Source organism: Cladophialophora yegresii (assembly GCF_000585515.1).
Source record: "Cladophialophora yegresii CBS 114405 chromosome Unknown aczIN-supercont1.2, whole genome shotgun sequence".
Taxonomy (NCBI): Eukaryota; Fungi; Ascomycota; class Eurotiomycetes; order Chaetothyriales; family Herpotrichiellaceae; genus Cladophialophora; species Cladophialophora yegresii.
Genome location: NW_006913046.1, coordinates 3,942,383 through 3,960,409, shown reverse-complemented (window position 1 = coordinate 3,960,409; position 18,027 = coordinate 3,942,383). Strand labels below are relative to the sequence as shown.

The 18,027-nt window shown below is 53.9% G+C and overlaps 7 protein-coding genes across 7 annotated transcripts; 4 read left to right on the top strand and 3 right to left on the bottom strand.

Annotated features, from left to right (window-relative positions):
- Nucleotides 1-525: 525 nt before the first annotated feature.
- Nucleotides 526-2,245, bottom strand: A1O7_03347 (aldehyde dehydrogenase (NAD+); the record flags this gene model as incomplete). Its single annotated transcript, XM_007757368.1, has 6 exons — nucleotides 526-654; nucleotides 710-1,012; nucleotides 1,083-1,277; nucleotides 1,333-1,393; nucleotides 1,442-1,890; nucleotides 1,940-2,245. The coding sequence occupies 6 exons, from the start codon at nucleotides 2,243-2,245 to the stop codon at nucleotides 526-528; spliced, it is 1,443 nt and encodes a 480-aa protein (XP_007755558.1).
- A 1,295-nt stretch (nucleotides 2,246-3,540) lies between these two features.
- A1O7_03346 (uncharacterized protein) lies at nucleotides 3,541-4,001 on the top strand (the record flags this gene model as incomplete). The annotated part of the gene is made up of 2 exons (XM_007757367.1): nucleotides 3,541-3,630; nucleotides 3,657-4,001. The coding sequence occupies 2 exons, from the start codon at nucleotides 3,541-3,543 to the stop codon at nucleotides 3,999-4,001; spliced, it is 435 nt and encodes a 144-aa protein (XP_007755557.1).
- A 2,405-nt stretch (nucleotides 4,002-6,406) lies between these two features.
- Nucleotides 6,407-7,435, bottom strand: A1O7_03345 (uncharacterized protein; the record flags this gene model as incomplete). Its single annotated transcript, XM_007757366.1, has 4 exons — nucleotides 6,407-6,507; nucleotides 6,583-7,090; nucleotides 7,157-7,204; nucleotides 7,352-7,435. The coding sequence occupies 4 exons, from the start codon at nucleotides 7,433-7,435 to the stop codon at nucleotides 6,407-6,409; spliced, it is 741 nt and encodes a 246-aa protein (XP_007755556.1).
- Nucleotides 7,436-9,238: 1,803 nt separating this feature from the next.
- Nucleotides 9,239-11,515, top strand: A1O7_03344 (uncharacterized protein; the record flags this gene model as incomplete). Its single annotated transcript, XM_007757365.1, has 1 exon — nucleotides 9,239-11,515. The coding sequence occupies one exon, from the start codon at nucleotides 9,239-9,241 to the stop codon at nucleotides 11,513-11,515; it is 2,277 nt and encodes a 758-aa protein (XP_007755555.1).
- A 625-nt stretch (nucleotides 11,516-12,140) lies between these two features.
- On the bottom strand, nucleotides 12,141-13,019 carry A1O7_03343 (uncharacterized protein; the record flags this gene model as incomplete). The annotated part of the gene is made up of 2 exons (XM_007757364.1): nucleotides 12,141-12,423; nucleotides 12,538-13,019. The coding sequence occupies 2 exons, from the start codon at nucleotides 13,017-13,019 to the stop codon at nucleotides 12,141-12,143; spliced, it is 765 nt and encodes a 254-aa protein (XP_007755554.1).
- A 604-nt stretch (nucleotides 13,020-13,623) lies between these two features.
- On the top strand, nucleotides 13,624-15,012 carry A1O7_03342 (uncharacterized protein; the record flags this gene model as incomplete). The annotated part of the gene is made up of 1 exon (XM_007757363.1): nucleotides 13,624-15,012. The coding sequence occupies one exon, from the start codon at nucleotides 13,624-13,626 to the stop codon at nucleotides 15,010-15,012; it is 1,389 nt and encodes a 462-aa protein (XP_007755553.1).
- Nucleotides 15,013-15,266: 254 nt separating this feature from the next.
- Nucleotides 15,267-16,207, top strand: A1O7_03341 (uncharacterized protein; the record flags this gene model as incomplete). Its single annotated transcript, XM_007757362.1, has 2 exons — nucleotides 15,267-15,284; nucleotides 15,347-16,207. 2 exons carry the CDS (start codon nucleotides 15,267-15,269, stop codon nucleotides 16,205-16,207), a joined length of 879 nt encoding a protein of 292 aa, XP_007755552.1.
- Between the last annotated feature and the right edge of the window lie 1,820 nt (nucleotides 16,208-18,027).

Genomic DNA, 18,027 nt, shown 5'->3' with positions numbered 1-18,027 from the left:
GAAAAGGGGTCAGAGAGCAAAGCTTCAGTCATCTCCCGACTCGACGCTCACTTTTCGCTTCATCTTCACTCGCAGCACGAGCGAGCGAACTTGTGCCGGACCCTGCGAAGACTAAATGAGCCCAGTGGAGGGCTGCGTAGCGACATTCTTGGCTGTAGGGCCAACAATGACTGCAAAGGTGAACGCGGATACTAACCACCGCTTGCGAGCGTCGCCCACCAGGACGCCGAAGTCACCACGTTACGGAGACAGAAAACGTCTCCAGACCCGATATCGCAGGCAATTGTACACAGCCCAGAGACACAAAATACAAAGGTATATAAATTGAATGTCTTTCCAGGTACACGGGCCGATGTTTCCCTTTCACATAACCCTGAGGCTCATCGTTCAGGCCAGATGATCCTGCTGGCCACGTCTCAACTGATTGTCTATCTCGGACTGATCCGAAGAATTGCGGCCCCCCAAAGCATCACCAGGAGTCATTGACGGCGCATGCTCTGGGAATACACAAAACCTTCGTGTCACTTAAGGCGTCTTCTTGATATACAAACTCTGGGCATTGCAGAAAGATCTCAGACCACCCAGACCCCATTCGAAACCAATGCCGCTCTCCTTGTGACCTCCGAAGGGGGCGTCGGGCTGTAGTTCAAGGTGCTACAATCTCTCGTTAGCATAAGTTACGAGGACATAGTCAATTGGCAGGACTCACCGAGTTCACCCACACCGAGCCAGCCTGAAGCTGTCGAGCAATCCGGGTGGCTTCTTCCAGATCGTTGCCCCATACCGAGGCTCCGAGACCCATCTTGGTGTTGTTGGCTCGGGCAACGACATCAGCCTCGTCAGACCAGGTCATGAGGGGAACAATGGGGCCGAAGGGTTCTTCGGTGGCGATTCTGGAGCTGTCGGCAGGCTTGTCGATGATGGTGGGGGTGATGAAATAGCCGGGCTTATCTGGGTTCGTGCCGCCGACAGCGACAGTCTGCTTCTCTTTTTCGATGTCGCTGAAAAAGGTCTGGGACAGCGTTAGTGTGCGATCCTTGATCCCTGCACCTACGCGCCAGATGGCGTGGCTGAAAACCTACCTTGACTTTTTCGTACTGCATCTTGTTCTGGATTGGGCCCAAGAAAACACCTTCCTCAGTACCATCACCAACTTTGAGGTTCTTGGTGAACTCGACCATGGCTTTCAGGAATTCGTCGTGGATCGACTCATGGACGTAAATGCGCTTAACAGCCAAGCAGATTTGACCGGAGTTGAGGAAGGCAAACGTGGCAACCTGCAGCCGTCAGCCAAGTTGATGGGAGAGATTCTGCATCAGCATATGATCATACCTTCTGGGCAACGGTCGGGATGTCCACGTTCTTCGTGACGATGGCGGGATCTTTTCCACCGCTAGACGAGGTCAGCAAGCATTACAGCTCAGTGTCGTGCTACACTCACAGCTCCAGAGTGACCCTCTTCAGGGTCTTTGAGGCACTCTCCATGACCTTTTTGCCAGTAAACGTAGAGCCAGTAAAGCTGATCTTGTCCGGTCCCGGGTGAGCGGTGAGCCATGGGCCTAGGTTGTCATCGCCGGACAGAACCTGAACAACACCAGGCGGGAAGTATTGTTGAGCGAGCTCACCAAGTTTCAAGTCGCAATATGGTGTGAAAGGCGATGGCTTGATGATGATCGGGTTGCCCGTAAGGACGGAGGGAGCGATCTTACCACAGGCAAGATGGATGGGGAAGTTCCAAGGTACGATCCCGACGGTGACTCCCAGAGGGGTATATCGGACGATGACCTGCTTCGCGTCGTTCTCCTCGACAATCTCCTCCTTCAATTCTAGCCTCGATAGAGCTCTCATCCAGTGAACACCTGTCTTGGCTTCTCCGATCGCAAATTGGAGCTGCATTAGAGTTAGCAGGCGAGGCTGGGTCTGATAGCTGGGCGCATACGGGTTTTCCTTGCTCCTGAGTAAGAAGCTTGCCAAAATCATTTTCGTATTTCTCCAGGCCGTCGGCGAAGGCGAGCACAGCTTCCTTGCGCTTCTCCCAAGGGGTCTGTGACCATGACTTGAAGGCCTCTTTTGCCGCTGCGACGGCGTCATCGACATCCTTCTGCGTCGAGACAGGCACCTCTGGATTCGGCTTGCCAGTTGCAGGGTTGATGCCGTGCCTGGTCTGCTCCGTGCTAGTCAATTTGCCATTGATGGTGTTGTAGAAGCCCTCAAAGACATTGAACTGTGGCCCCACGGAACCCATGTTGAAGCGGATATGGATTGCAGGAGACTACGCACTTCCGGTACTCGAGTTCAGCACGATGAAGAATGCAACAACTTCAAAGAGGAGGTCTTGCTTGTAAATCAAGTGAATTTGCAATCATCTCAGACCCGAGGGGGGGAACACGAGGGGTTCTCATCCTTAAATCCTGCGGGGCAGAATGCATTCACATCCACCTCGGTCAATTTCGGCGGCTTCTAGACCAAGCGGGATCTATCGTGTACGGACAACGAATGACTTGGCGCCTGCACCGCTTGAGTATCACATCACCAGCTAATTCAATTCATTGGCTTGCAGTGCATTCTTACTGCAGGGCGTGCCTCGGATCCCCACAGGTAATTGGAAATACAGTAAAGTAGGTGCTTAACACCGACGTGAGTTGAGGCTGAGGGCAGTGTCAGATTTCTCTGTTGTTCCATGACCCATCCACAAGGGAGAAGTCACCAGCGTTGCATCAAATGAGCAGTTGCTACAGTTCCCGTGGGTCGAGTCAGAGACGTCGACTCACGGACTGCTCTCGGTCGCCCAACTTTCGGGCGTATCCGCGGCGCTCTTTACCTCCACCTCAGAATAAATCATGCCGCGCTCTGTACCGCAATGGCTAAGCAGAACCTGAGTGACAACTGTATGCAATTTTTGCGAGCTAGAGCAGGTGCCCGTGCCTCCTGCCAGCTCCGAGATGGCTTTGAGAAGCGCTCGAGTCAGTTGCAATGAATCATGACTTCGTGTAGCCGACGATTGTGCGGACGGTCAGCCCCGCATCTTTGCACACAAAATATGTACTCGTAGAGGATGCGGGGTTGGTTGAGGCGGAAGCGACCAACCAGACCCGAACCAGCATCGAGAACTGAGCTTGGGTATTCAGAATGCTGGGTAAATACTAAAGACCTGGCCCGTGGTGAATTATCCTTGTGGTAGCAGCCTTGCCTTTTTGCTTCGTAAGGGGTGCCTCCTCCTGTGGAAGGAGGATTGTGGTAGGAGAACGTCTGGACTGGCACGATTGGGTAACGCCCAGTTCGATCGAGTACGCACTCTGCATGGCCGGACTGCTGTTTCTGACGCTTGTGACTGAACGAGCCAACGCTCGGGCGTGCGAGAAGCGACGACATGCAATAGACATCTCCTGTAAGAAGTCCGAAACAACGAAACGCAGACTGCGCCCGCTCCTGAGGCAGGCACTGAGGAATTGACGAGAGGTCCCCACCTGCGCAAACATCTGGCGCCATCGACAAGAGCGCGGCAGGAAAGTCGTGGAGCAAGTCAACTGAGCCAGGAAGATGCTTAGCGTCTCCGTTGCCAGACGATTCTGTGCAGTTTGTGGAAATACGGATCCATCCCAGCAAATTCAAAGCCACCGTGGTGGCGAGGTACGCTGACGAGTAGGTCCGCGCAGAACCGCTGGGGCAAGCTGGATGAGGAATACCCTCCAGTCTACACAACTGCCACGGGAGCCCTGAAAATGAACGGCATCAGTTCGCTCTGGCTGGGCGCAGCACTATATGTCAGACTCGCTCAGTTTCAAGATGCAAGACTGGGTCCAGATGATCAGGAAGGGCCGCCCAAGGACGTGAAGCACGGGCCCGTGCTGGACGACTGCCTCTTCCGGAAGTGCTTGTTGTGTAGCGTTATTCGAAGCTTGGAGACGGCGTGGAGCTTGTGCTGTATCCGGGGGAGAGCGGTGTTGTCGCTTTGGTCTTCAAGCGATGCAGATGATGGGCCGGGCGCCGGAGGCGTATAAGGATCGCATAGTCCGGTTCGAAGTTCCATTTGACGGGGCGGCCCGGAAGAAACATTGGAACGCGTCAATTGAGCGCACAGAGTGCGAAAAGAGGTCGATTTTGATCTCCAAATGACATGCTGAGTGTGAAGAAGGTAGGAGCACCCATCCTGGAAGCGACGAAGGACAAAACCACCAGCCGCACAAAGATCGCTGGCTACCATCAGCTCCTACTTATTGTGAGGGAGAGACAGGAAAAAGCATTGAATACTCAGTACCTGACCTTCACCTTCACACTCACCTTTACCGTACTGTCACTCCGATATCTTGCAGTATAACCTTAAGCATACCTAGGTACCACGAGCTCCGTGAGACTGCAGCAGTACACGGAACAGTACATTGCCCCGACCAGTCTGCTTGGGTAACACGCTCGTAGAGTACTGGGATACTAGGTAGGCAGCCCTGGCACATAAGGTACTGTACCACCGACTTCAGCTGAACTCTGGTCACCAGAAACAGGACATTGGACGCAGGCCACCAATCACTGAGTATCGACAGAGGGAAGCTAGGCAGGAGGCAGTAGTGGCTACAAGTTAGTTAATCAGTAGCTCCGTACTGCGGTAGCTCTCGGACGTCCGGTGAACTTTCTGAACCTTGCTGAATAAGGTGCTGACTTCTGAGCACTGTTGCACCTCGCCCATGACGGCTTAGTGCAAGTCACGTGATATAGAGCTGAGTCAGGTAGCACGTGACATGCTTCATGTGACATGCACCATCCTGACGTCAATGCTGTAGACTTGCCACCATCGCGGAGAGTCACCCAACGAGCCTACCCACGCGGTACGAGTTGAGACTACAATGTGTTAGCGAGGTATAAGCAAGGTAAACACTCCAAGCACTTACCTCGTACTGGCGTTGCTAGGTACCTCCTAGTACCTCAGACTCCTACTCCGTACTCCTAAAGCATTCCACATTACTCGAGCCGGGCCGCACGCACATGTCTTCAGGAAAATGTAGTCCTGACGCTGATTAACTCAGAGTCCGCTACTTACTGTAGTACTCCATGCTCCGTACTCCTACCTTGGAAGCGTGCATCAAGTGCCAAGTGACAGTAGCGGTCTGGGCCCAGCACAGACATGCCAAGGTTAGATAAAATGTAGAAACTGGGAAACTCCGGGGAGGCTGGAGCCTTCGTCGATTTCTTTGAGATACGAGTACCTCATACAAAGGGCGAGTGACAACAAGGAGCCAAGGTGCTCGACAGACGCCAGTTGGATCATGCGGTGGTTTGATAAGCACTCGGAGGCGCCACCAGCAGCAATGCTGGCAATGATAACGGCCATGTGCAGCATGGCAGCTGATTGGCGAAGTTTGTTGGACATCTACACAGTACAGAGTATTACTGTGGCAAAAGTATTTTGGTCTGCATGTTGCTGTGTGTACTTGTAGCGCCTGCATGAGATCGGTGGATGTGCACGGATTTCTGCCCGAGAAGTTGTTGCTAAGTCGGGCGTTCGGCCGTGCGCCCGACACGAGGACCAGACATGGGTACGAGTTACGAACACCATGTAGGTCCAACACGGAGATACTGTGTACAAGTTACAGACTCAGGACCATGTAGAAATCTAGGTGCTCGTGACCCATACGGGTACTCCCACTTTTCCGTGCTATGTACAGTTTACCTCGTATAGTCGTATGCTGCTCCCTTCGACGATCGCATATCCACTCCCCACGAGCACTCGTATTCAGAGCCTCAAGCGAGACAAATATAGACAACAATGACCACATAGCAGGACCCTGAAGGTCGAAATTTTCCAACGGCATTTTGAGATCGCCATCAGTGGCAACAGTGGATTTTTCCGGAAACGGATATCCGAGGGTCTGAGCTCGGTTAATAGGATCATCTGTCCCTGCGCCTCAGAAACCCTACCCAGTGTGCCACGAGGGCCAGTAAAAACAGATGGCCGACGCAGCCCTGCATTGCAGCTTGTCTTGGTGGTTTTCGTGTCGCTCGAAATAGATTTTTGCTGATAAACAATACCTCGTAGTCTGTGATCCGGCCCGGCAATCCGTATGCTGTTGCCACAGGCTCGATAACGTTGTCGCCTCTTGAAGCAGACACGGAATATTGCCCCCGGTTGATCCCGCCGGCCGCGAGGCTCTCGTGAATTGCGATGCTTAAGTTATGTTCGCTGGGAGAAAGGCGATACAGATTCGTGAATCGTGATTAGACCAGTATTGGTCGTAGCCGAAGCTCGGTATGTAAATTCTCCGACTGTGGTCCTCTCGTTTTCCTGCGACCGAGTCCTAGGACAGAGCGGCTAATTTGGGCGTGTGGCTCGACATCTGCGGAAAAATCCCTCGCCGTCTAGTCGTCGTCCATCTCGCTAGTCGTCCGTGTAAAAACTCCGTATATGCTCAATTTATTATACAGTCACCAGATCGAAGGACAAATGCTTGTTGTAGAACGTGACGTTTGAACCCGAATCATAAGCCTCAGAGCCGAACGCAATATACCCGAGGTAATCTAAATGGTCGTCAGTAATGTGATCTTAGGAGAGAACCTGCGCATGGTTGCCACTCGAACATGGGAACTGCTTACCATCCACAGTAGGCCCACCTATCCCTGTCAAGCCTTGCAGCAATGGACCCAGATCGGCAAAGAAATTGGTATGACCGGTCGCAGCGTCTTGCGCAACCCACGTCAAGACATTCTGGTTGAGACCGTTGACACCGGTGTATAGACTGAAAGTCGTCCCATTGACTATCTGAGTCGTAACGACGCCTTCTTCGAGACCAATCTGCTGCGTGGAGGCTCCGTACTGGCCCAGCCAGATCATCACCTCGTACTTGGCTTGTGTTGTGTCTATGGCTTTGTTGGGATTTGAGTCCAAGAACATGTCGATGGCCACATTGGCATTTATTTGGGCGGTGGTCAGGGCAGCGATGTCGACGGCTTCCGGCCTCTCGTCACCGACGCCGTAGTACCATTCGGTCTCGAAGTTGATTGCTGATACCTTGGAAATTTCGACGGGAAAGGCATCTGTGTCCACTTTGATGTTGGGAAAGGCATGCACAGGTTGGGTTATTGGACCTCGAGGATATTGCCACTAAGGCTTGCTGTCAGCCAGTCTGCAAAGCTACACTTCGCCCCGCTGGATCGTGGAACAACTTACTGTGATTGACCACTGTGCAGCCGTGGTTTTGGTGGGATAAGTTCCGTTCTGGAGGATTGTTAGCGTCGTCGCGTGGTAAATTCACGGTTTGGGCCTTGAGAAAGCTCACATCGTAGCTGGTGACCTAGTGATCCTGTCTGTTAGCAAGAATGCAATGCACGCGTCTGACGTTACTACTCACGTTCATACACAGACCTCCAGGTCCGTCATAGTTTTCTGGTATGGCCCACTGATTGGGATTTCTGGGAAATCTTGGTCAGCCTCTGTTGCGCGTGACATAATTGGTTGCAGTTGCGGTCTGGGCGTCGAGTCGGAAGTCCACATCCAGTCGATCCTCCGAGCTGCAAGGGCACTTTCAGGAGGGTTGCAGGCGCCCTTGGTCCGAAGCCAGCGCCTTGCCCAACCGGGCTACAAGCCAGGAACACGAAAAAGCCTTCCAACTTTAAACTTGTCCGTCCTGACAGGGGTTCGGATAGTTGCAAATTGAAACTGGCTGTTTAAACAGTCCAGTCGTTTGGTGAGAAGGAGAATTGAGACTCACAATGTGTACTTCTGGCCATTTGTGAACGGCGAAATACCAAAGGCTCTCTGGCAATAATTCTTTGACCGGATCTTGTTGCTTGCGCTCACGAAGGGGTTGGGGTTCAATCCTTGGGACTCGCGATATGCCTGTAGCCCGAGGAGCACACTGATGGTGACTGCGACGGGAATGAGCACAAAGCCAAGTGAAACGAGCGACCTATATCCCATTGTTGAAAGAACTGTGGTAGAGACCTGGATCAAATTGCGAACAGTCGAAGACGTCGGCCAGCACAGCGTCGAGAAGATATGCGATGGCGACCAGGAGAACAGAAGTATGTCAGAGGCGGAGAATAGAAAATACGCAGCGCGGCTGGAAAGATCCGGGCAGCACGCAGCTCGGAGCTTCGGTGGGCGGTGCAGGTCTAGCAGGTTGAGCAGCTTGGGGCAAAGTGGCAAGAGATAATTTTGTTTCAGTCGCAGCTAAGATTTTAAGGCGGTAGGCATCGGTTCGTCAGTGTCAATGGTTGACCGGGAGAGACTTGTTTGAGCAAGGTGCGGTATCCGCAAGACAAATGCCTATCAGACTGCTATTTGTGTGGAGATTACGGGCTTGGCAGTCAGGTGGCGCTCCTTCTGCCAGGGACGCCCCGGTCACAGTGCCAGGGGTTGCGCTTGATTGCTCCATTAGACAATCACCTTGATTTTCGCGTGTCCTTTGCCCTGCTTGGGATTTCCCTTTCGCCTCGAGCCGGATGATGCTGTTGTCGTCACTCCCCCAACAGCGTCGCGTGCCAAATTGGCACTCTCCGACACGCCCATGGTTAGTGAGGCCCCTTGATGAGCATTGCTTGATAAGGGCAGCGAAAAAGTTGGCTGTGCCATCGCTAATCCTGGTGTCCAGCACGGCTTCTTCTCCTTCCGCCAAGTTCCTGTCTTGGTCGCCCCAGCCTTCCGTAACAATCTCTTCCTCCGCATGGTCTTCCCGCTTCGAAATGTCACGATGATCTGCCTCAGTCCTGCCCTGCCTCTTTCCGGACCCAGCCTCTCCACTATGACATGATTAAGGTCGGTCGAGCACCCACTCGAGCCACTCTCTGCCACTGTTGGACAAGTACGTGCTACCCGAGAACACGCCCCCTTTGGATAGCCAATCCAACCCTTCTGCTTGCAAAATCCTGTCGCCGCTCACTTTGCCTGTGCTGGTTGTGCTTGTTCCTTTCTAATACTTCAATAGCAGCACCGCAGTCCGTGGGCCACCTTCACTTTACCATAACTCCATCTATCTGTGACAGATATTCACATTCGTTTATACTTCACTCGCTTGGTATATCACACAGGCATTGAGGACGAGAATGAACATTGTCGCTCGATAGTCCCATACGACAGACACAACCCAACGTGTCCGAGCTTTCGCCCTTGCGTATCCCTCTACAACGCACCACCCCTCGCTCCAACATGCCTCTTCACAAGTCAGACCGTCGAAGAGGTGAGGAGCAGCCTGTCATGCAAGAAATAAAGCTCAACGCAATCGAATCGCCGTCGCCGCCATACAGAGAAAGCATGTCCTCCCCGTATCGTGAAAGCCATCGGGAGAGTCAAGAGTCTTTCCTACTCGAACCACCTGCACCATCTGCTCATCCCATATATGGCAACTACAGAGAGAGCCCGCCACTCGATCAAGGGAGGCTGTCGAGGCCGCCAGGTCTACCAGACCTATACAACAACCGAACATTGTCAGACCTGATCCCGGGAAGCATCTCCGACAGCACGCTGTTGGAGGCACCCAATGGATCATACCCAGCATTTGCCCCAGGAGCACACTCGTCATATTCAGGCTCTCAGACGCGGAGCTCTTCGCCTTATCCAGTACCATCGCCCTTCAGAAGTCAAGAGACCTTACGACCTCTCTACCCTGACTCGCCCTCCACCTACTTCAAAAGGGACTGGGCGAAAGAGGGCCAGATTGCTCAACTGCATACGCGAGATGACCAGGAATTCATAGCCGGCACGAAGAGATGGCTCTACCGATGGTTCGCGCCGTTGTTGTGCCTGGCCTCCCTCTCGATGTATTGGCTCTATTTCGGCCTACGAATTACCTTTATTGTCGATGCTCAGAAGCTCTATGGCAACTCCTTCCCGCTGGCGTGGGCTTTCGTGGCGATAGAAATCTCGATTGCTGTGCCCATATTCATGCAGACTATCTGGTCGCTCTTTATCCTCAAGAAACGCCACAGGCCAAAGCTAAGGCTCATCGGCAACGAGGTTCCCACAGTCGACGTTTTCATCACGTGCTGTGGCGAGGACGACGACCTCGTCCTTGATACTGTTCGCGCCGCATGCGATCTGGATTACCCCCAAGACCGATTCCGCATCATCCTGCTGGACGATGGCAAATCTGAGACACTGAAAAACGTGCTTGAGGAATGGCGTGAGACGTGTCCGAATGTCTTCTATATGTGCCGTCCAAAGTTCCCTGGCGTCCCTCACCACTTCAAGGCCGGTAACCTGAACTACGGATTGGACGCAGTCCACAACCTACCGGGTGGCGCTGGAGAGTACATGGCCGCTCTCGATGCAGATATGATTCCAGAACAACATTGGTTACGAGCCGTGTTGCCACACTTGCTGATGGATGATAAGATGGGCCTCGCGTGTCCACCCCAGCTCTTCTACAACGTTCCGAGAGATGATCCTCTTTGTCAGAGTTTGGACTTCTTCGTTCACGTCTCCGAGCCGGTCAAGGATGCGCTGGGTGTGGCCTGGTGCACAGGATCCGGATACATCGCTCGGACATCTGCACTGGCTCAGATTGGGAACTTCCCCTGCGGGTCCTTGGCGGAAGATGTCGCCACCAGCACTCTCCTGCTCGGCGCTGGCTGGAAGACAGCCTTTGTCCACGAAGCACTACAATTTGGAACTGTACCTGAAGACTATGGTGGCCATCTCAAGCAACGTACACGCTGGGCCATCGGCACCGTTGACACGGCCTTCAAGCTCAAATTCTGTTTGTGGGGCGATCAAGTGAAGCAAATGTCCTTCGCACAGAGGTCGTCGAGCTTCATCTACGCCTTCCTGAGCTTGTTCAACATCTTCCTCACCCTCTCGATCTTCGCCTTGCCGATTGTTCTTGTCGCGAACAAACCCTTGGTGGCTTATTCAAATGACACCCAACTTCGATGGTTGATCCGGGCGTGTTTCGCCAACGTGGTATTGAATCGCCTGTGCGAGTTCATCCTCTATATCCCCGCAGGTTATACCACTGGCCAAAGAGGCAGCCGTTACCAGCTCTGGATGGCTCCCTATATATCTCTCTGCATCATCCGGTCATTTGTCCTACCGACCTGGCTCGGCGGACAGCGACAAGCTTTCAAGGCGACAGGTTCGATCAAGTCAGCACTCAACGAAAGAGACCCAAAACAGAGAGCGCCAATGTACCGCCGGTTATGGACGATACTGGTCAACTACATGGCCGGCTTCCACGTTGCGTACGTCTACTTCGTGCTGGTTGCTGTCACCATTTCGACTTACCGAACTCTGGTCGTGCAGCACACATTGAGAGGGAAGTTGATCGGGCTTATCACGCACGCATTTTGGCCTCCTCTTGCTTGGATCATTGTCTGCTCTTCTTTCTGGATTCCTTTCACATATGCGGTCGATCCTCCTACCTGTCCCGACCGAGAGGAACTTCTGGACCGCGACCCGAAGACCGGTGTATGCCACCCCAAACCGGCAGCGAAGAAGATCGCTTTTGCGCCGCAAACCGCCTGGTTCGAGCTGGAGTACAGCTTTACCACTGCTTTTACGGCGTTGGTCTTTGTCGCGGCGTTCTTCTATTGAGAGCCGTGATATGATATACCTAATGACGAAATGAATATGTCGATCAACGGCTTGAGTTCACATTACCACCTGGACCTTGTTCATTGCAGACCGTCTACCGCGCATTCGCTTTTTTTTTGACAACAGCTGGGCCTGAATACTGTACATATAGCCGGAGACTTGGGCCCTCCTGGCATAGACATACACACTGGGATGGATAATCGACTCTTTTGGCGTTCCAAAACACAGCGAGAGATACTTCCGCAAGATGGAAGTGGCGCATGCATCAGGACGATTGATTAGTACATAGCAAACGGCAGCGGCCTATCTGATACCACATAGCGAAGACTATAAATTCATCCAAAAACTTAATCACGGTTCACTGACCATTGCGCGATGTTGTGGATAAATCAGGGTCATGCATATAGCCAGTCTGAAAGCAGAGATATGCTCCTTCGCTCGATCTTTTACCACTAATAGGAAATCTTGGTCGGCCTGGATTTCATTTCTGTCCTTGGCTGGTCTTCCCATCATGCATGCCCTTCCCAGCAGCAAGAACTTCCATATAGGAGTGTTCGAGACCAGATTGGTATTTGTCTAATCTCGTCTCTGATCTCGGTCTATGTTTATGGACGCAGTTTGGGCCTCACAGCTTCGGCTGCCCACCTAATCCCGCTCCACCTGGCGTAGTGGAGACAAAGGATCCGTCAAGCTCCTCCCACTCACTCAGAACCGTCTTCTTGCCTTGGATGAACCGGCCCGTGCCTTTGAACATGGCCTTGAACTCAGCCGTCTTGCCGTGCACGCCCAGCGCGGGCAGATCCTTGTACCGTTCGAACATGAGCACTTCGCCAGGGTTCTTCTCACTGGTCAGGACATGGTAGGTCAACGTGCCGGGCTCATTTTGCTCGACCCAATCACAGAAGTTGCTGGACCACCGTCGTTAGCGACCACCACTAGAGGCAAGATAGGGAACTCCGTACGGAGTATCGGAAATGAGCTACAGTAAATGAAGATAGCAAAATGCTTAGGTAGGTACTTACCCCAACACGCCCACCAACCCATCCCTGTTCACGTCCAAATCATTATCCTTCAGCACGAACTTCGCGAGCATGACAATTCCCGCCTTGGGGCTCTCCTTTTCGCCCTTCCTGGCCACGAACCCCGCGGCGGGGATCCATTCCGAGATCTCCATGTCGCGCGCCGGATCGTACAGTTTCTCCTCCGCGACCCGCGAGTGGAAGGACTTGAACACGGGCGTATGTTTCACGGCGGAGAATGCCGCCGGAGAGGACCAGATCTCTAGAAGGCCCAGGAGAGTCGATGCTTCACCTGAGGGAACCATGCCGAGCTGCGCTTTGGGCCGAGTCGTCGGCGTGAAGATGGCGCGCGTGCTATGCTGGGTGGACGGGTTGCGGAAGAAGGAGAGGTTGGCGTTGTTCAGCGCGATGACCCTGTCGCGGGATTCTCGGGATTTGGTGTGGATGAGGACCAGGAGGGCGAGCGGCTTGTCGTTGGATGCCATGATGAAGATCGTTCCGGGTATTTGCTGTTGTCACGAACGGTTGCTGGGCTCTTGGTGATCTCTGGAGTCTTGGAGTGGTCTCTTCGGGTCAATGTAGAGTCTAATCTTTCAACAACCGGACCTCGAAAGACTGCAGCAAAGACTGTTCTTGGAGCGACGGAAATGTCGAGATGCCTTACCTTTGTGTGAGGAAAGATCTCTCGGACGCTGCAGCCATAAAAACAGTTCATTACATGATTAGTATGCAGTAACTTTCCACCGGCTACAGCGCAAGCAGCCACTGTATGAATTACTGGAGATGTGGGAAAGTTGCCTCGGCAGTCTAGATTCGGGGGTTGATCGATAAGATAAGATGTCGGCGCATAAGGCTGGCGTTGGCGTGGCACGCGTGGCTGGCCGATAGCCTCGCCGAAGGTGGTCGGCCCGGACTCCACCACCGAGCTCTTTCGGTCGCCCACGGTCTTTCCAGCAGAAGCAAGACCACTTCTTTGCAAGCAAACAGGGGGTCGCACCCGGGAGAGAGGTATCAAAACATTGCCGTCATGAACCCGCTGCATCGGTGATAGGCGTACAGGACATGGCATTCTCGGGACCTTCATCTGACATGGCGGCTCTTCCGGGAGCATTTCAAATGGCTGAGCACGCCCCCCTTCGGTTCACGACCTCGAGGCTTCCGACCACGATTGTAGGCAGAACCAGATCCCGGTGGCTGGCGTGCGACAGCTGCAAGTCCTCAAAGAACCGATGTGAACGGGCTTCCGAAGCAGTCTCGTGCAATCGATGCTTGAAAGCGAACAGGCTCTGTGTCGTGGCTGGCGTCATCCTTCAGGTGCCGGCGTACACAGCTTCCCACATCAACCAGCAAGGAAAGGATCCGACCTCCGCTCAAATATGGTACATCCGCAAGACCTGCGATGCGTGCCACGCCTCCAAGGTGAAATGCGAACGCACTTCAGAGTCGATGCAGCAGTGTGACAGGTGTGCGAAGACCGGCAGGGAATGCATAACCACCCCTAGCACCGGTCCTAGATACCATTGCCGGAGACTTGAGGTACTACCTCTTCCAACGGGACCAAATACTGCATTAGACATCAACATCGCAGACACCGTGGCTGCTACCAACACACCGTTGGCGCCGGCTACTCACGCCAACCACCTCGGCGCAGAGAGCAGGTGGAACGGTGCTTTGGAACAAGACAGTCGTGCTGCCGGGCCATCCGACGCTCCCACAGAGGCGTTGCAGAATGGGGTCGCAACGCACATCACCCGACAAAATTACCAGGCTAAGCTGGGGGAGCTCCAGCGGGAAGTTCTGGCGGACCTGGAGCTTGTCAAATACTGCAAGGCGGCCGACAAATGTCCGGAGGCAACACTTCCTCCAGAGCTGGGCTACAATTCCTCCTTCTTGGTCGGACGGATGCTCGCGCAATCCAAGACACTACTGGAGATACTGGACCTGTTTGGTCCCGCTGCGCTGGCACCTACTCCTTCATCAGAAGGAGCTGCGCCCGATGGTATTTCAACCACCAACGGAAGTAGCCGGTGCGATGTGCCCTCGATGTTCTCGCTCTTCTCATGTTTCGTCTGCCTGATCCGGATATACCGAACCAACTTCTCAAGCATTCTCGACTCGATGCCGATGCTATTCGGCCTGGAACGACCGGTGCCCCAATTATTCCCGGGTCTCAACCTGGGGGGCTTCTCGCTGGACTACCATCTCGATCTGCAGGTCCAGCTCCTCCTGCAGATCAGTAACGAAACGTTGTCAAAACTGAAGGCAAAGTTCGGGATTGCAGACGTTCGCGGACTTGCGGGCAAGAGTGTGTTTGAGCCGGACAAGACAAGGATGCTGGTTGCGATGTTGGGGGAGGAAGCCCGCGAGCAGCCGCCACTTCACGAGCCGCGAGGCCACTGTGCGCCATTGTCGGAGATCTTGAAAGACCTGCACCACATCATTCAAGCAGAAAAGGCAAAGAGGCAGCAGGGTGGCTAGTTGCACCCTCGAGATACAGTCAAGGCCACCGCCCGGCCCGCGTCCGAGACTCCGAGCACCCACCGAGCGGTCCGCCGAAGTGCTTCCGCTAGCTCGCCGATACCCACCCCCCTCCTGCCTGCTCTGCTGAAGGCCCATAAAGAGAGCAGTTCGCCTTTTTTGGGTTTTATGACCTTTCCATATCCCGTTGACCTTCAAATCAACCAGCAGCCAGTATGGGACGCACTCCGCCGCACGACCAAGGTCTTTCCGCAATGTGGTGGTCAGCACGCGTAATGCTTCCTCGCTCCTGGACCATGCAGCCTCGCATGTAACAGAGACTGACCAAGCGCAGAACCCGCCCACCGACCCTAAGACCTCCTTCGCAGGCAAAACCGTCCTCATCACCGGTGCAAACGTCGGACTCGGACTCGAAGCTGCGATCAAATTCGCCCGTCTAGGCGCCTCCCGTCTGATCCTCGGCGTCCGCTTCCTCCAGCGCGGTGAAGATGCTAGAGCCCAAATATGCCAACAGGCAGGCTACAACGCTGCCAACGTGCAGATATACCAAGTCGACATGAGCTCCTTCGAGTCCGTCAAGTCGTTTGCCAAGGCTATAACCGAGGCGGAACCAACCCTCGATATCGCTGTCCTTAACGCCGGGATAGCAGCATCTTCATACCAGCTCAGCCCAGACGGATATGAAATGTCCCTACAGGTCAACGTCCTGTCCACTGCACTGCTCGCCGTCCTGCTACTCCCCAAGCTCCACCAATCAGCCCAGACGAGCGGATCTCCTTCTCATCTCGAGTTTGTCGGCAGCGTGAGCCACCGCATGGTCAACCCCACGGCCCTGGACGCCGTGGTCGACAATCCCAGTGCAAGGCTCCTCGACTACGTCAACGACAAAGAAAATTTTGGCGTTCAGGAAACATACTGCATGACCAAGCTCTTGCTCATGTACGTCATGGAGGGCCTCGTGTCAGCCACACGCCTCAACAACGTCGACGACGTGGTCATCACGACGTGCTGTCCCAATCTCTGCCGCACGAACCTCGGACGCGATTTTGGCCACTTGATGACCTTGGCCAACTCGATGTTCCAGCGCGTCTTTGCGAGAACGGCTGAGGAGGGCAGTCGGATTCTTGTCAGCGGGACAACGTTGGGAAAGGATGCCCATGGAATGTTCTGGAGTCATGATGTGTTCGACATGTGAGTGACTGACCACCCTAGCAGAAATCGAGGCTGCACAACCGGGAAACGTAGTCAAGGCTGACATATTACGAATACGTGTCTGTGTAGGAAAGGAGAGCTCGTCACCAGCGAAAAGGGGAAGATGCTGCAGAAGAAAGCATGGACGGAGATTGCACAGCTGTTGCGGGCGCATGTTCGGCATAGTGAAAAGTGGGTGTTAGAATGTTGAATGCGCCATGCTGCAGGCTGTATGCTGGGCCATGCTTCATCCGGGTTCCGCTGATGGTGGGGAGATGACCTGTGGCAAGCACACAGTAGGCAGGCGGGCCGGCATTTACTGCTTACATTGAAAGAGACCATCTTCCTTCTTCAACGTATGTGGTCTTGTATGGAAGAATAGGTCGAGGCCGTGTTCGATATCGGATGAGTCAAGAGCTGGTACGCCAACGCTTCATTCTTGGTGACCGCGGCGTTTTAGAAAGGGCATAGGACACACGTTCACTCCTTACCATGTGGCCACGAACAGTCACACCTGCTGTTGGCGTTTGGTATGCGTCCAGTTCAGTGTCGTGATGGCTCGGTCCGCGCGTCTCGCAGCCCCAGTGCGCTACTCGAGTTAGCCTTAGCTTTCATAGCCTTCTTGTTGAGGTAGCGAGTTGGACAGTACCTCTCCGTGATGAAGTAGAGCCCAGAGCTCATTATATACCCCGAGACCAGAAGCCCGAATTGCCCCCTTTGTTCAGCTCGGGCAAAGATCCATGCTAAGCCTCCTCTGTGCTACGGAGAAGCAGAGACGCTGCCTAACTACCTAGGTATTTCGCGGGAGAAGCGAGTCAAAAGCGGCGGGCTCTAGCCGTTCAATCGCCGTTTGAGCATTTGTCTCCCTACTCAAGTTGCTGGCCACGAACGTACTGCCTCCTTACAGGCGGCAAAACCCTATTATGAGAACTGAACAACGATGACTATTTGCAGGGCATCAGGATCCCGGACTCAGCATGGTAGCTACCGTATCCAGCAGGGAAGGTCCACCCAGCATCTTTCTCTCAATGCACTCCAACGTCCGAAGCCTGAGGTAGCAGCTGCCTGACAGGTTACTTGAATCTCTTGTTTTCGCGCCTGCCCGTGCCCTCTGTCGAGCCACAGTCGGCACGATAAATTGAGACACAGCAGGCTCTGGTGACGGGCGCTCTGCTGCACACGGCGGCTATCCCCACCAGATTCCAAGAAGCTGTCGAGCTGAATAATGCGCAGCCTCAGTTCCTAACCGCGGCCTTCCCACATTTCTTCTGAGTTCATGCAAGTCTGCGGTATGCTGGGTGCTCCGACAACCTCCAGGTTCAATGACATATCCCCGATCGTGGGCGTCGATTAGCTGGCCGCCCGGGGCTTGACGCACGGCCCATGGCGGCTATGTGTCTGTGTTACCTTCCTTTAGTGTTTTGGTGTTCGCTGCTGGTTCGATACTGAGGACTAGACAGTGGCACAATGATGCCACCTCCGCGAATGCGCAGCAGAAAGAAAACAAGAACAAGGATCGACGATGATACCACTTCGGAATGCGATGCCCACGAGACTGAGCTTAGTTATCGACAAGGTGAGTATGGCTGATCGGATCTGCTAGTTGACCTGTACAGAAATTCACTCGAGCACCCCACTAGATGACTGGAGAGCTCACCGCCCTCAGCTCGGTGGTGAAGAGGCACACAGCAACCAGGATGCCGGGTCTCTGTCTCGAGTGTTCAAATATCAGCTCTCACACCTCACTCACCTCTTCAACCTCACCTGTTACACCTCATCTCTCTCGAGAGTATCTCCTCAGCGTCACCTCTCGAGCCTTAGCCT